At 38.3% G+C, this 17,191-nt stretch overlaps 1 protein-coding gene across 3 annotated transcripts in view; it reads right to left on the reverse strand.

The window, feature by feature from the left end:
- The window catches only part of LARS2 (leucyl-tRNA synthetase 2, mitochondrial), a 99,704-nt gene extending 85,118 nt beyond the window's left edge, over nt 1–14,586 (reverse strand). The window contains exons 1-3 of one of the 3 annotated variants that reach the window (XM_080577916.1): nt 13,841–14,586; nt 11,273–11,528; nt 9,342–9,470 (exon numbers count right to left, since the gene is read on the reverse strand). In XM_080577916.1, coding sequence (XP_080434042.1) covers nt 9,342–9,470; nt 11,273–11,506 — 363 coding nt within the window. In that variant the 5' untranslated portion in view covers nt 11,507–11,528; nt 13,841–14,586. Of the gene's footprint in view, nt 1–9,341; nt 9,471–11,272; nt 11,529–13,559 lie in introns of all 3 variants that reach the window. The other 2 variants (XM_080577917.1, XM_080577918.1) reach the window with 2 other exon arrangements.
- Between the last annotated feature and the right edge of the window lie 2,605 nt (nt 14,587–17,191).

Genomic DNA, 17,191 nt, shown 5'->3' on the forward strand with positions numbered 1-17,191 from the left:
CTGTTTCAAAAATGAATCACATACTTGCCATCTACAATTTGATGTTAGAGGGAGCTTGAAGTGTTACGTAATAAATTCTCTTGACTAAATGCTAGGTTAGCAATGACAAAAATCAGTCCTTTGTGGTGGTTAAAATTGGCTGTTGATGCTACTGCTAAGCAGAATCAAAATTCATCATACAGAGGAAGAAGAAAGCAAGCAAAACTATTTGAACCAAGGGTTTTATAACTGTACCTGATGTGTAACTACTAATTTTTTCCTTTTTTTCTGAAGAGAAAAAAAGAAATATACCCTACGATAATCTTTGATTGGACAGATAAAAACAAGAGAAAAAGATGTTTTAGTCAAATTTTTCTTTAAAAGTATTTTGTAAATACGACTTGCAGACTGAGACAATGTATTTGAGGACCTCAAATAAAGGTGAAAAAATGTTTATTACAAAGTAAAACACAATTTTTGTTGGAATATGTATCTTTCATATTAACATGCAAATTATTTAGACAAATAACCATCAACACTGCAAAAATACAAAAAAAAAATTAATAACCAGACTAAGAATGGCAAATACTTAATATGCTGTCATTAAACATGCTTACATATTAGGTACCTGATAAAACCAATCCCATTTATTACACCTACAAATGTGCTATAAATTCAACCAATTATGATTAAAGTTACACAAGCTTAACAATATCCCTTAAAATATGTATTTATATAAAGAACTCATTCTTTAGCAGCATGTAAACAAAAAAGCAGTGAGAAACCAAGCCCAGCAATATTACTAATCTCATAAGCTAACTCCATGCAAAAATATCTGTTTATCTCTGAAGCATAAGTTCTACTTCTGTCTCTGGTTTGAATTATTTTTATTATTCTTTGCCACAACCTTCCAATTTTCTGACTTTAATGGATTCTTTCATAAAAAGTATTTTATAGACATGTTTATAAAGGTGCCTTCGGCATCATCTCAGTGTAAAAGCAAGAGGATTTAACAGATGTGACTCCTAAGCATTCTAATTTTTAATACTGAACTAAACTTGCTGTATATGATTATGCTGATGATGCAGCAACAAAACCAAATGTATTAACCAGTGATCAACTGTCTCTCAAGCTAGTACACTGAGTGTGCACGCATACCACATTTGTGACGTATAAATCTAACAGAAATTGGAATGCTATATGTTATAAATTTTCCCCATTATCAGACAGATTATTCCTCACACCACAGTGTCAGAAAATGTAAGACTTGGATTTAAACTCCCCACTTCCTCACATTACAAATATTTGATGGAAAAATCCCATTTTGAGGCTAAACTACTTGACATGTCCCACTGATGCATGCCTCTTCCCAGTCCTTCTCCTTTCCCTACTCCCACCATAATCAAAACCATTGGTATAACAGAGGAAAAAAAAAAAAGAGCAAACGTTACAGAAACTACAAATCTCTACAGAATTTTGTAAGGACGAAGTGAAACATTAGTTTCTGCAGCTCAGCTCTTTTTGACCATTATTAGTGCTCACCACCTTGCTAAGAACAGAAATGATTACATAAACCAGGTGTTTTTTTCCTATGTAGAACACATTTTCTCTTATTTAAACCCTGTTTCTTTAGGCAAACGGTTGCATCCCTAGAAATGTCTTTTTACTACAAGCTGATGCACATTAAGTGAGATTAAAAAGATTACTCTTGGCAAATTTTTGTAAAATTTGACTTCTGAAGATCTCCGGAGTATAAATGGGTAGCCAGAAGCAAGGCACAATCTCATTTCTCATGCTCATGAGCATAAGGATGTGGGAAGAATAGCTTCACTTCTAGCTACAGACTCCCCAAAAGGGCTGACTGATGCTCCAGACAGCTAATGTGCAGACATTTTAACACTGTACCATCAGTGCTAGCAGGAGTTATCTGCTCACACAGATCTTCCAAATTCTAGCATATATATTAAAAATATCGCACAGTGTATTCACTTATCACATTCAAAAGACAGTTCAATTTAACAACCAATAGCACTCCTCAAGTTGAAGGACTGAAGAAATACAGTACTTCAAGTTGCAGTAAAAAAACCTGAATTTAAAGAGACATTAAAAATATCCTCAAATTAATCTCCAGGCTAGATCTATTTATGTAGTTGCTATAGAGATGAATGTAACATGCACAGTGGTTTAGAAAATGATTTCAAGTTCATTGTCTCTTCTACTTCTCTATCGTGAATGGATTTGAAAGGTCTGTGAAATGCAATTGTCTAAACAATAGGTCAGCTTCTTCTGGCTGGAAAGCGTGTTATGTATCTACAGTTAAAATGCCACGGTCTCCTCGCAGCACTTGGCATTACATCTTAAATCTACTTAGCCAACATAAAACAGAAGGCTGAGATTAACAATATAGTTCTGACAAACACCAAAAATCCCAAGAGAGATGGAAGAGGAGGAAAAAATATACTACTAATGTGTCAGAAGTTGGCACAAAGAATAAAGGAGCAGTCCAACTGCCCTGCTTAAAACAAAGTAAAAATAGGAAGAAATCAATTTTGAAGACCAAGGGGTATTTCTTGTAGCTCTCTAATGGCTTGGTCATAGACTCTAACTAGCAGAAAACATGGCTGCTCCCTCCAGCATTACAGATGAGCAGAAGAAAAGGGGAAAAAAGTCATCAACTTTCTTGAATGCTGACTTGATTGCTTCTGATGGCAGCATTTAAACCTTTTACGACTGAGGGATCAATTCTGCTCACTAGTGACTGTTCTTCCAAGCATCACTTCTCTGTACAGACAAGATTTTCTGCAAGCCACAAGGAAAAAGAAAAACAAATAATGAACATATCTTGTAAGAGATGAGGCCTCCGTACGAATGAGGATGTCTGTACTGGGTAAAAGAAAGCAGCTTATGGCTTCACAGCATTTTAAGACGGCAGAAGCCAGTACTATCACCACATGCAGCTATGTGCTTCTGCAATCACTCCTTCCTTGTATGAAATTCTCCCCTTGGCTGGGCACAGGCAGCAGGGGGTCCTCACGGTGAAGCTGTTAGGTACACTCCTCCCGGTTAAAAATACCACATGGCCTTTAGCACAATTTGCAGGGCTTAAAATCCTCAGAAATTCACATGATCAGGCAGAATCGGGTATTTTCTATCACTCAACATACTACATTCTGCACAGGACCATAAAGTAGCAAGGAAGTGATTTACTGGTGTGTAGGGAACAGAGCGCTCGGTAACTACCACACGGGGTAAGATTATTAAAAGGGAAAACAGTTGCAACTGCAGACTCTGAATTTGTATTAGCTTGGTCAAATACCTGTCCTTAATGATGGCTAGAGCTCTTAATGTGACTGTAGGACTTAGCAGAGGAAGGCATAGCAACTCCATTAATTCATTTCTGAGATCTCAGCTCTTCCTCTTCGGAGATTTTCATCTATTCAGTGCCGTGACAATCAGCCCATCACGCTGACATCGGTGGGCGAGATCAGTAAGTACTATGCAACACAAAGTTGACAATGATCTTGTAACACTCAATTCTACATCTCCATCAACAGAACTTGGAGAAAACAATTCAGTTTTTTTTTTCTTAATGTTTGTAAAGAAGCAAAGAACTTGCTTTCCTGAAGTGCTCAGTAAGTCTCAAAGCTATGACCAAGGAGCTGACACATCTGTCTTACATCCAGATCACCCCATTCTGTATTCTAAGAAAGCAAGTAGAATTAGCATCAAAAATGCCTGTAAATACATTTATTTCAGAAAGCGTGCGATAAGAGAAGACGAGCAAAAATGAAAACAAAAAGGCTAGCTACAGATCAGCATTTGAATCAATGCAGCGAAGTCTACACTCCTGCCTCTGGTTATAGTGCCCTGGCACACTTGACATGAACTAACCACCAATGCTGATAAACTGGATGATCCATGGTTGCAAGTTTCAGCTTCCAGAAGACGCCCCTGGCTCCACGGGCAACTTCTTGTCATCATCCCTGCATCTATCTCACAACTGTGAGACACAAGCACACACAAGTGAGCCCGGAAGGATGCGTGGCTGTAGAGGGGAAAGGACAGTAGGGCTGCTCCTTCCACTGCCACCTAAAACTAGCCTGCACTGAATATGTTGAAAATCTGACATGTAAAAACAAGACCCTCACCTGAATGCAGCCTAGATTGACTTTTAACTGTACTAGGTAATAAACACTGCTACACAACAGCTGAAAACCACCACTGCCAACAACAGGAAAAAAAAAAATCAGACAAGGCACCCCTGGAGATAGATTAAAATCATGAATTTGAGCAGTATGCAGAGTTTCAGCAAGAACTACTGCAGTGATTCTCTGCAACAAGAATGCTGCTTACGAGCACTCTGATAAGGTGTTTTCAAATTAAAACATAATCACCCCACACAGATTTTAATCAAAACATAATAACTCAGCTCTCATTCATTTCTCGTTCTTGCAAGATTTAAAACACGAAAAAAAATCTGTCCACAAAGTACCACAAACATTTGGAAAACAAAGGCGTCTCTTGCCTTCTTCATTTCTCACATTCTTGTCTAACTTAATTGCATTTAAACTAATATCTCATTTTCTCCCTCTTTCTTTCAAAATGTAATAGAGTGAACTAATTAACACCTTCAGAACTTGCTACTGAAAAACTAGACTGAAATAAGATTCAATTCACATAGGATACCTGTAACACTTTCCACTTGATTTGTACCACTGAAAATAATTTGGCCAATGGACACAACATCCTCATAAAAGAATGGTGCAGAATCCCAGCTAATGATGACTGGAAAATGGGAATGCATTGAAATAACATATCCTACTAATGAATTCATTATGAAGTTTTAATTACACCTGCCTCCCTTCGATACCATTCACTTCTGCAATTTCAAGAATATTAGGATTCACTGCTGAAAAGGAAAGCAATTAATGAAAATACATCCAATTTAAAAAAGATGTTCTGGATAAAAAGAAAACACTCTAAAGGTCATTTCAGGATATTGTGGAAATTTCACCGAAAACATTCCAATTCCATCTATCATGAGAATTTCAAGTACAAATGAAGAAATCTTATCATGTGTACTGCACAAGAACTTTGCCAGATTTGTCTGATGATCATTCTTATTTCTGTACAACTCATATGACAGTCTCACTGTGGTATCAATTTCAATTCAGAATTTTATTAAAAAGATATCACAGGAACTATTGAACTGAATCACTCTGTTTACTGATTGCTAAGAGAATTATTCTCAGTCCTCTGCAAGGCACAAATTATCCACTTTGGAATTTATCAAAGACATGATAATGATAGCATAATAAAGTAATGGTAAATACTCTTTCCTGGCTCAGTGGCAGACTGAAAATATCTGCCATGGTGAAAATCACCATGATTATCTCTGTAATTTGTACTTGGCACTCTCAAATTTTGAATAGGAAATCTATTAAGTTCTTACGAAACTCTTGCATTTGAATTCACAATATGTACGTAAACTCCAAGTAAACGAAACCATGTTTTAGCTCCAGATTAGTTTATTTATAGATATTAAATTGTAAATTAAAATATATAAACTACTGGCTCACTGCATTCATGCTAAGTAACCTATACTGTTCAGAGTTCCTACACAAAGTCTTCAAAGTTCATCTTCAGTAAATTAGAATGCGAGCAAGTCATCTTGTAACAGGTGTACTCCACAAGTTAGTTACCTAATCCAAGTGCACAAAGGAGTTTGCTTTCCACGCCCTGCCTACAAGTATTTCAGGAGTGCAGGACCCACAGACAACACTTCAATGGTCAGGTCCTCGGGTGACACAAACAGACTTCATCACTCACTGGCACAACGCGATGTGCTGGCCCCGTATCAATACAGCTCCCACGATTACCTCTGTACTGCACCACTGCACACATCCCTGCATCTCCTACTGAAAACACTGCAAAGCTTATCACTCACTCATCACTACTTTGAAAGATGGATTGCCTATTGCTAAAAAGACTGTTTAAGATTATGTGTAAATGCACAAAGGGAAATGTATCAGAATTCTACTCGGAATCAAGGTCTATGTCGCATTTGCATTAAATCCCACCCCGGCATACCACTTAATAAGTAACCAGCTCTTCATGCATTGCATGGAAAGGCTGCTGCTCATTAGGTAGTCTGTTTGATCACCCATTTTCAGTGTCATTTGTCACTAACATCATCTATGACTTTATGTTGAAGCAGTATTTATACCAAAAATGGAGGGGGAAAAGAGCAAAAATAAATGCATTGTTTTCCCACATAAAATGCTGTCAAAGTACAGGTTTTCTGGCAAATCCCAACAGACCGGAGTACTAGCTCTCTAGAATATTTTAATTGAAACAAAAACAAATTTTATTCTGCTAGGAAAATGAAACACTTATGTTTTCATTTTTGAAAAACAAAAAACAACATCCAAATGATTTATTCCCTTCCTTGCTAAGATATCAAACTACCTCCAACATGAACAGATTACATGAATGCATTCCAAAGAATGGTTCCAATTTACTAAAGGAGTTCTCATCTCTTTGCAAAGGCATTCAAGTCTACCCTTCCTTAACTATTACATCAAGTAAGCCAATTCCTTGCCTGTTCGGATTGAATCAATATGAAACTAATTTACAATTTTCTCATGAAGGCATTCTATATGAAAAAAAAAAAAAAACATTTCCACTTTATTCAACATGCATTACTCTCTTACTCAACCATATACACTAATGTACAAATGACCTACCTTCCTTCCTTCCTTCCTTCCTTCCTTCCTTCCTTCCTTCATATTCTCCCTTTCTATTTGCTAGACAACAGGTAACACATTTTAGTCATAATCGTTCTCTGGGAACTGTGAGTCTGAATGTTTCTGCCTGTATTTTTCACAGTAGCCGCTCATCATTCCTCATTGCTTAAAAAACTTCCAACTTTATGTTCCTGGATTGCATCTAGTACAGTTATACAATTTCCTAGGAGATATAGTTTATAAGATTGTTTTCAATGAGTCTGCCTTTTTTTTTCATTTGAAAATGATGGAAATGAAGTTTAAGCAACATTAGTACTCAAGGATCTTATTCTAAACTTGTCTCAATTATCTGAAATAAATTCACTCCCACTTTGTTTTTTTATTTTGGAAAAAAATAGCACTCCATTAGCTTTCAAACATGCAATATTAACACTGAATTTCCAGCTATAAAAATCAATACAATTACTTTAGGAAAAAGATATTAGTATGCATCATTTTGAAGTTTTCTTTCTTCTTATGTACAGAACAATTCCAGTAATCCCCTGAATACAGGGAAAACCATTTACATTGGGTATATAAATGTTGTGTATTGTAAAACATAATCATGTCATAGCCTGTAATTATCACAATAAAGATATCTTTAACAGATTGGACAACTGTGACAACATCCAGAGAAAACACCTAGAAACTGATAAAATTAGTCTTTATAACTTATTTTTTCCTTGATATTAATTTAACTGATAGAGAAATTAGCATGACTAATAAATAGAAGTTTTTCTTGGTTTTATAGTGGCTCTGGTATTTCCTTGCCATTGTATTTTCTCCATATGTTTCTACTTACAGTGCTTACTTCCCTTATATTCAAAAGGTAGCACCTACAGCATCCTACTGCACATACACAATTATTTTCACTTTATTTCAGCTAGTACAAGAGGAAGCATCTTTTCATCTTTCTGAACAGAAACTCAGTGGATATCTGCACCATTACTGATGAAAGGCTACCTATATCCTGAAATGACATGCCAGTGGTCTTGACATCAAGCAAGACTTTAAGGTCTTAAGGTCTTATTTGGCTCTTTTTTTTTATGAGATCTAAATTCTAGTCAGTCAGAGGAGTTAGGACAGATTGCTATTAAAACAGAAATTGATCTTCTTTTCCTCTTTAATAGTGTATGCTAATTACTTCTCTTTCCTGTAATTTTAAAATAATAATGTATTTTTGTAAAACAGCGAGGCATATTCAGTACTTGGTATGTTCATCATTGGCATAAAATACATAGTATTTGGAAAGGCAGAACACTGAATAATTCAGTGACAACACCTTTAGAGTCTCATGGATGGTGACAAGCACAGGAAACACATTTCTGCATTTGCAGCAAGGAGACTGCACTTAGTACCACAACCAGCAACTAACACTTGTTTCTCTGTTTCATTTTTATTTGTACTCTTTTGAGGTTGCAATTCCTTTATTATCAAGCTTCTCCTTCTTGTATGTTAGAGACAATTCATTTCCAAGTCTCATCCTAGATTCTTGCCTACAGATATTTCTTCCCTTTTGTTCCCTATTCCAAAATACGGTATCCTGTTTCCATGTTCCTCCTTCCCACTGCTTCACAGATTCTTAACAAAATATTCCCCCTTCCAAATGATTTCTCTCCCCTTAACGCATTTGTCACTCAGGCTGTGATCCTACCACACCTTTGTTGCATCCTTCAAATTTTACCTGCCAGTCCTTACTGTAAAACACCAATTAGGATCCTGTCTGTAGACTGTGGGGACCAGGCTCTCACCCACTTACGGCAAGAGAAGGGAGTGAGGGAGGAATGCAGGGAGGTATGGGGCAAACCAGGAAACAAAGGAACACAGAAGTGGCAAGCGGTTAGTCTTAGCCTACCTGATATCCTTGTAGATTTGTACCCTCAGAAGTCAGAGTTTTGTATGTGTAAGCGAGGCTGAAATAGGCAAGCCAAGGGGTGTAGGCCACTGAGAAACAGAAACTTCTACGGTTACACACACAAGACATGATGTGGCTTTGTACATCTGCCTTGCAGCAGTCCCAATAAAGGGTTCCCTTCCCAGCTGGCACAGAGGAGCAGCACGTCCCTCTGAGTCTGACAAAGGACATCAACCTGTTCTCAGGAGCAGGTGAGGTGAAAGGTGTTGACTTCTGAGGCTTCTCAGTTTTATCTTGCCAGCTACAGGATTTCAGCTTTTTCTCCCCCAACTTTCCACACAGATGGCATTTGAGTCTTCAGTCTTCTTTTGTAGAAATGGCATGGCCCACACCTCTCACTGGTACTGTGCCACATACTACTAATAGATTCAGGTAGCTGATATGGCATCCTCTATACCATTTGAGATTGTTTCTAAAGGTTAGAGAGCAACAGTGAGCTCTGAAGACCACAGCTTTTTAAAAAGTCTCAAATTTCAATATTCAAAGATGCAGCTATGCATCTGTAGTATGTATTGCAACTGAGCCTTCACCTTCATTGATTTCGGAAAACACTAATTTCCTGACCAATTACATTAAAACATCAAACAAACAAACAAAACCAACTAAAACAGGAAAACAAAAACAAAAACAACAACAAAATTCTACTGCAGATCTTTTCTTACCTGCATCCCTCTCATTTTCTGGAACCGAGCTACTGTGTCACTGATGGTGTAGACACGAACGTGGCCCATGTGAAGCTTTCCAGAAGGATATGGGAACATAGAAAGCACATAAAATTTTGGTCTTGATTTCTAGAAAGGAATTTTTAGAAAATTTTAGCCACAAGTTAGCATTTCACTTGAACAAATACACGTACACATTACAAATTACACAGTACAATGAAGAGAACTGAGGTTCTCCTGGAACTGACTGAACCTTAACAAAATTTCTAGGATCTAATTCTTTGGGCCTGTAAACAGACATTCTTTACCAGACTTACTGCCACCTCATCAATTTTTGCTGATATTTACATGACACTTGAAAATTACATTCAACTTTTGCTCAATTAAAGATACATTAATTGCAGCTTAAATCAACATTCCCTACCACAGAAGCTGTCACTGGTTACCCTATGCACTCCTAACCTGTCCAATGAACTAAATAAAACAACAGATAAAACAATCCTTTCAGGAGTTTATATAAGCATTTTGCATTCTATTTACAGTGAACGTGGAGCTCACACGTGGCCACTTTTTTTTTGTCAGCTGAACTGCAGTAACATCCTGAGAAACTAGCTCACTTGTTAGCGAGTTTGTTAGTGAACTAGCACAAACATCCACTGAAGTACAAATATCCACTATGTACACTTGGGTATGAAGTCATCTTACAAGCAGTATCTTACACAGAAAAGAAAGTAAAAATTTCATTTGGTTAGGTCTGAATAAATTGATGAAAGTTACAAAGAGGAAATCAAACTTTGTATCTCCCACAAATTATTCCTAACACATCTTGATTACCATTGAATTCATCTTTGATATAACTTTGACAAGCTGCTACATTTTTTTTCTTACAGTAAGCGGGGATAAAATAGACTTTCTACTTTGAACCATACTCCATATTTATCAATACTATTTTTCATGTTTGTCTAATACAAGCAAAATATTAAACTGAAGACTTCACTGAGGCACTATAGGCGATTTGCCTCTTAATAAAAGATTGTATTAAATTTACTTCAGTAGTAAGGATAAAACAAAATATACTTTAAAATGCCATTTAGAATTTAGCATGTGTATGATACATATATCTACATATACATGTATTGTCACATACTAAAAAGACAAAGGCTGAAGTTAATGCTCTCCCTTCTAGACGTCTGCATACATACTATTCTCATCTCAGCTTTCTTTGTCAGAACGAGCAAGCCCCTTTTCTCTCTTTGACAGTTTGATAGTAGTGATTTTTTTGTTGCAGAGGGGGCACGTTTTAGGAACAAGGCAAACAAGCAAACAGGCAAACAAAAGAAGGAGCCAAAAAATGTTTTTATAGCTATGTGAGCATAACCGTGAAAGCAAAAATTTGAGTCAGAGACAAAGATCACAGTTGTTTTTAAGATCTTTTATTGCATAGGATTTTTTTTTTCTGTAAGTCACCTGTTATTCCTAACACACTGTAAAACAGAAAATAGTGTTTAAAAATCATCTTCCCTTAGATTTTAATGATCACATTGTCTAGCCTAATAGATTTTGTCATAACCACTGAGAACAGGCTGTTTAGAAAATTACTTACGAAAGCTATGAATGTAAAAGAAGTTTAATACTTCAAATAATTAATTCCTGAATGTGATATAAAAATTGGAAGAGAGAACTGATTACTTGAAGACTCGATATATCTACAAGTTCATACTTTGCTGATCACCGTATTTTTCCTTAAGATTTTTTTCCACCTATTGCAGTATTTGATATTAATAATACACTATTACATTAAAAAAAATCCCCCTCAAATGTAATATACATCTCATCGATATAAGTTAATGGTATGAAGTATTTTTGAACTAATTTCATTTTGAGGAAACAAAAATATCAAACATTTTTTCCAAATTTCTCCAAATGCTTACATCAGTTTCCGAAATTCTGCAGAACTGGTCCTTTATCCTTGGGAACCACCAATTTTCCACTCTTTTTCTTGTCTCCAACCCATAGCTTCTCTCCCATTTCCCCGTCTCACTGTAAATAGTTCTGATACAAGCAGGAACCAGTCTTCTCTGCCATTTAATTAATCCCAGGAAGCCATTTAGTTGTCTATTCAAACACGTGGAACAGGTGCCAACTCTCTGACAAAATGACTGCATTTTTACTGCTGTAATGTCTGTTCTGAAAGAGATAAAAATACATAGTTCAGTCCACAACTTAAACAGTAATTCAGAGATTATTATGATCATACAGAAATTTGGTAGGTATGAAAAATATTTTAGCTTGATTTAGATTACTTTGCTATTCCATACCATTTGCGTTTTATTCCCATGTGTTTGAATTACACAAGCATTTATTTTTTAGCTGAGAGAACTGTGGCTCTTTCATACAACAAAAATGTTATGATAGATTTCTTTTCTAATAATATAAAATTCTTGCATTTAATCTCCCATAAAGCAGGATCAGTCAACTGAAGATTCAAGAAACTCAGTTGACTGAAAAGGAGGGGGCTAACAGGGTGTTAGTAACAATGCAGAAGAGGAAGTTGGATGAAATTATTCTGTAAAACTACTGAATTTGTCATCACTGAAAAGAGATGGGGGAGGATGTCTATAATTAGTAGATTGCAACTACATATTCTAAACTGAATTTTTTGCTAAGGGCTTCCTTGTCAGTATGGTTTCCTGCAAGAACTACATGAGAAACTTATACTACATGAAAAAAGATATGATTTAACAAGACAAGTAAGACTGGTTCTAAAGAGATCCAGTTCTCTTTCAATTAAAAATCCAGTTAAAAGAACTCCTCGTAATGCTTCAGAATGAATATTCTAAAATAAAAATACTCAGTTGGGAGAAAGATCAAATAGCCTGCAAGTCAGTGATTGGTCTCAATAAGGTATTTACTGATCTTACTTACTTCATATTTACTGATTTTATTTACTTCAGTAGGAAATGTGTTATTAAAAAAACCAAACATACCTATTCTGAGATTCTCCCACCATCCTCATCCCAATTTCCTTTTAAAATCTTTCATGTTTAATTGCATCAATATTTCCTACCCTCTGTGGATTTTTTTTCTAACTTTTGGCCTATATACTTCACTATTTTACTGAACCAGCTATTTCAGTCAGATTCATAATTTTTCTTATGAGAAATAAAACCAATAAAATCTTTGTGTAGAGAAGCTTTGTGTAAAAGTTTTATTTATATATTCCCACTTGATAACATCACCAGTAAAAATAATTTTCCACCGAAATTATGTCCCCACTTTAGTTAAATGGAAGTTTTCTCCACCTCCATGATGTGACAGTTATTCACACAGCTCAAAATTAGCAAGAACATTTTAGTACTCGCCTATTTTACTTATTTTTAATATTTCCTTATTTTTTCTTCTTACTTCAATTTTGTAACTGAAAGGAACACTTTCCTTCCTTATGGTTGGCCACTTTCAGCGTTACTGAATCACAGTATGTGTATTTTAAAACATATGCATGTGAATCATTTATTCAAGAGAAACAGAAAGGACCCAGACCAGCCCCCCGTCTGCATACAACTCAAGAGGAGCCCGCCTGCCAACACCAAGGCCACCTGGGCAGGTCCAGGTGACCTCCTGTTGTACAAGTGGGGTCACAGCAGGCAATGCAAGCGGGAAAGGAGCTGCATCCTGGGCCACACAGCCTTACAGAAAAGCTCATTTAAGCACCCAGAGTACCAGGATGAGACAGAGATCTGTAGTCCCTTTCCTGCTCCCAGACCCCCTCAAACAGAAGATGCAGATGAACTGCAAGTCACACGTTATGCCCTGTAGGTCTGAGGATAACAAAACCCAAATGATATGGTAGTATACGGCTTTGCCTCTCCAGGCGTGCGTACAGGAGTAGGACAAAAATGTTGTCATCATCCCCCAGTTGCGGACATCCCTGCCCAGCAGAAGGAGCAGGCTACGAGCCATGAACGCCAAGCTCCAGAAGTTTGAAAGGAGCACGAGGCTGGAGAGATGGAGGAGGAGGCACGAACAAAGATCAATGCTTTCCTTTAGAAAGATGCAAACAACACAAAAGCAAAGAAAGCTTTACAAAGTTAGGGCACTGATAATTGCTTGGTGCGGGCCACTACGCATCCCTCACCCTCCAAGCAAGGCACAGGATCAATTTCCTTTCCTTCCCTGGGACTCAGATTTGAGCTAACAAATAAACATACACCCTCATACTTTTATTTCCTGCAGTTGACTAACAAGAGCCCTGACGGCGTGAACCACTGCTGGAGAAGCCGAAGCGGGTGGCAGCTCTCCCGACGGCTGGGGCGGGCAGGACAGCGGGGGGCAGGAGCCCAGGGGGACCCTGCTCACAGCCGGGAGGGACCGGGGGCGGCAGCAGCGGGAGAGGGCGAGAGGCGGCAGGGGCCGGGATGCGATCGGGGGCGGCGGGCGGCCGTCAGTGCCGCTGGGCGGCCGTTAGAGCTATGAGGCGGCGGGAGGCGGAGGACGGTTACCTGCGCGCGCCCTCAGCCGCTGCCTCCGCCACCTCCCGCGCTGGGCGCCGCCATCTTAGCGCGAGGTGGGAGCGGGCGGGCGGCACCGAGCCTGCGCCGCCTCCTGCGCAGGCGCGGCGGGGCTAGCCGCGGTAAGCGTGGTGACTGTGTTTGAAATGCTCACTCTGAGGAGAAAATAGTAATAAATAAATGAATTTCAGCAGTGACAGACGATTATTAAAGCTATCAACTGTTTTAATTAACGGCTTTAAGTTCAATTTTGCATTTTATAATGACAGCACCCCACCTCCTTCACAGTACGAGCACGAGAGCTGGCCAAGGGTATAGTCCCTGTCACAGAAGGCGGGTGGCCGAGTTGTGGTGAAGCCCGTGCCCCCGCCAGCCCCTCAGCCTTACTACTAGGTGTTTGATGGCGAGGGTGGGGGCACAAAAAAAGCTAAGTCACCTGAGTAACGTGGACCTGCATCCCTCAGGGTCTGAGGGATCTTGTGCCAGGCAACCCCAGGCAGAGCTTGTCACTCTATTTCAGATATTTCAAATGCAAACCAAGGAAATCAATGGTAAAGAAAAAGAATAAATTATCAGGGATTTAATCTCTGTGTAAATTGCATAGGGCTTCATTCATTTTGCTCACCTCAACAGCATATGCAGATAAAGTCACCATACAGTTCGGTGCTAGATTTCAGCACCATATTGCTTTAAATAATTTTATTTCCCTTCTGCATGTTTTTTTTTAGAGAAAGATTCAGAAACAAAGCCAATAGGTTGTTTTGTTATTTCTTTTTGACTAATGAGGAGAAAATAGCAGAAGTCAATAATCTAGAGCAGCGTAATTAATTCTACCTCTGGCTGGAAAACAACATCTTACCCAGTGGTCAACACTGTACAGTTCAGAGTTATTTTAATTACCGTGAGTTGCTTGTCATAGCCTCCAAGGAACAAGAAATATTTTTATTTTTATTTATTTATTTATTTTCTGTGGATTGTGCCCTTTTGCTTCTGGCAACCGTTGCTTCTTTTCATTTTTAAACCATTCCTTACCATTGTGTTTCTAGAGGAGTTTAAGTCAACACATTCTGTTTATGCAATGTAATGCCTACAGTAAGGTGGAGCTTTTTGTACTCCGGAGATAGAGGCCTCTTACATGACTAAAAATAAACTGAGTATAAGCTTTCCGCTTGGTTTTGTATACCTGTCAAGTATGCTTAAACTATAACCTTTCAGACACAAAAGCGAACCGAGAGCAGCTCTGATACTTATGCTGCTTATAAATCACCACAGTTTCACTAGAACTGTATGCATAAGTTTGGGATGTAGGGAGATGGACGCAGTGTAGTCCCTGACTGAGCCCCTGCACCAGGATAATGAGATCTTGCGAGTAGCTGGGACATGTTTTCATATTGCAGGATGATTTTCCTTACACCTATCTAGATAGGATCCGAGTGGTTTGTATTAGTTTGGTTCCTGAAGCTGGCTCAGATCATTCAGAGATTGGCTCCTTGCTTACTTACACAGCATGTGAGGCTTGAGAAGTCCATCCCTGATTCTGGAGCTCTGATTCATGAGGAGCAGTTCAAGAGCTCATGTCCCCAGCTGTCTGTCCTGCCCTCCACCAGGGGTTACTGCCTGTTAAACAGAGAGAGATGAGTGAACAGTAAACCCACCCCCTGCCTGGCCCGTTAAGATGACCCATTGTTGATTTTAATTTCCATCCATATGCTGGGCTGTGAACTATGGCAACAAATAGGTCTACTTTGTGATCCCTGCTGGATTCAGCTCAAGCACTTGAAAGGTTCCCACTTGGGACTTGCCACAAAAGAATTGGCTGTCCTCACGTACAAATGAAAACCTTTTTACTTGGTGCATATAGTCCTACTGGGGACAGAACATGATAGAGATCAGGCTGAACAGAGGTAGAAAAATATGAGGAAATTACTTTATCTTGTCTTAAAAACATTTTGAAAGTCCAGTCACTGCCTCAAATTTAGAATTATGATTTTTTTAAATACATTAGAATTTCTGGACTTTTAAAGTATCTAACATTAAACATATTGACCTCTATTTCCCAAGGCCCATCATCAAGATTATAGCTGATCGAGTAGTCAGACCTTTGTCATACTTTTTTAATCCTTTCATTTCACTAAAAAATTGCTTTCTCATCCTGACAATCTACTTATAGATTTCATTTGCTTGAAGCTGAGGATAATCTGTTTAGATGAATACTAAATTAATCACAATCTTAAATGCCCCCAAGGAAGTTGTTTGGATGCTGTACACAAATGCAGACCTGCCACAACTAGGGAGGACTTAAGGGTTGGGCCAACGTGGAGCCTCCAGCTCTTCTCTCTTCACCAAATTATGTAGTGGCCCAAAGTGGGCTTGGGTCAAGGTCAGACATACCTTGTGATATGCTAAACAGGTGCTGTTGGAGCGGTTTATAAACAGGTTCTCTTAGAACCACAGTATTGGGCCATGTCTTGGCCATCTGTGCCACTTGGCACCCACTGTGTCCAAAAAGTAAACATTTTCTGTTATTCCTTATTTCCTTTTGGGAGGATTTGGTGGTAGGATTCTGATTAGCTGCTAATAAAAGACATTCAGCACAGGTTTCAGTTGTGTATTACTTCAGGACATATAGAAGATGACTTCTGTCAGCAGTAGATACTACTGGGACCTTACTCCAAGAATATATTGACCTTTAATTTGTGTCACTTTCTCACTGATTTGACAGAAGCTTATTCTGCTGTGCGAGGATTCTGATAGAGAGGATGGTAGCCAAGGACTAAATGAAGGTAAACAGGATGCATGAATCTGTAAACAAATTACAACAAAGTGAGGAAAACTGAGATGAGCCAGAAGCAGACACAGAAAGAAAGAAGAGCAAAGCTATTTTGAGTAGCTTTCTCTGTCTGCTGTGCCCTATCTTCATGTTCTGATGGAAGGTTGGCCAAGTTGTGAAAGGAAGATAATTCACTTGATACATGTGTGACAAACACAAAAAGGGGTAGAGAAAAAGACCAGGGGCACTTACACTCTTTTAAAATGAGAGAGGGTTTAAGATATCACTGAAAATTACAGAAGTCTTAGAGGCTACTATGCCTCTGCTTTGTTCTTCAATTTTTATGTAAATGAGTCAAAGAAATGAAGTAGCAGAGTTTATACCAAGTACTTTTCTACATTCAAGAGTATACAGATGTGCCAAAATATCAAACTGTGAAGCCTTCAAATAGTAGAGTGTATTGTAATAGATTGAATACAGGAGATTCTCAGACTTTTCTTCAGAGGGAACCCCTCTCTCCTGTTATCCCACCCTCCCCCAGAATGATTTTACTTGTTGATCTGAACTGTTTG

This window comes from Anser brachyrhynchus, assembly GCF_964034855.1.
Source record: "Anser brachyrhynchus genome assembly, chromosome: 2".
In the NCBI taxonomy this organism is placed as follows: Eukaryota; Metazoa; Chordata; class Aves; order Anseriformes; family Anatidae; genus Anser; species Anser brachyrhynchus.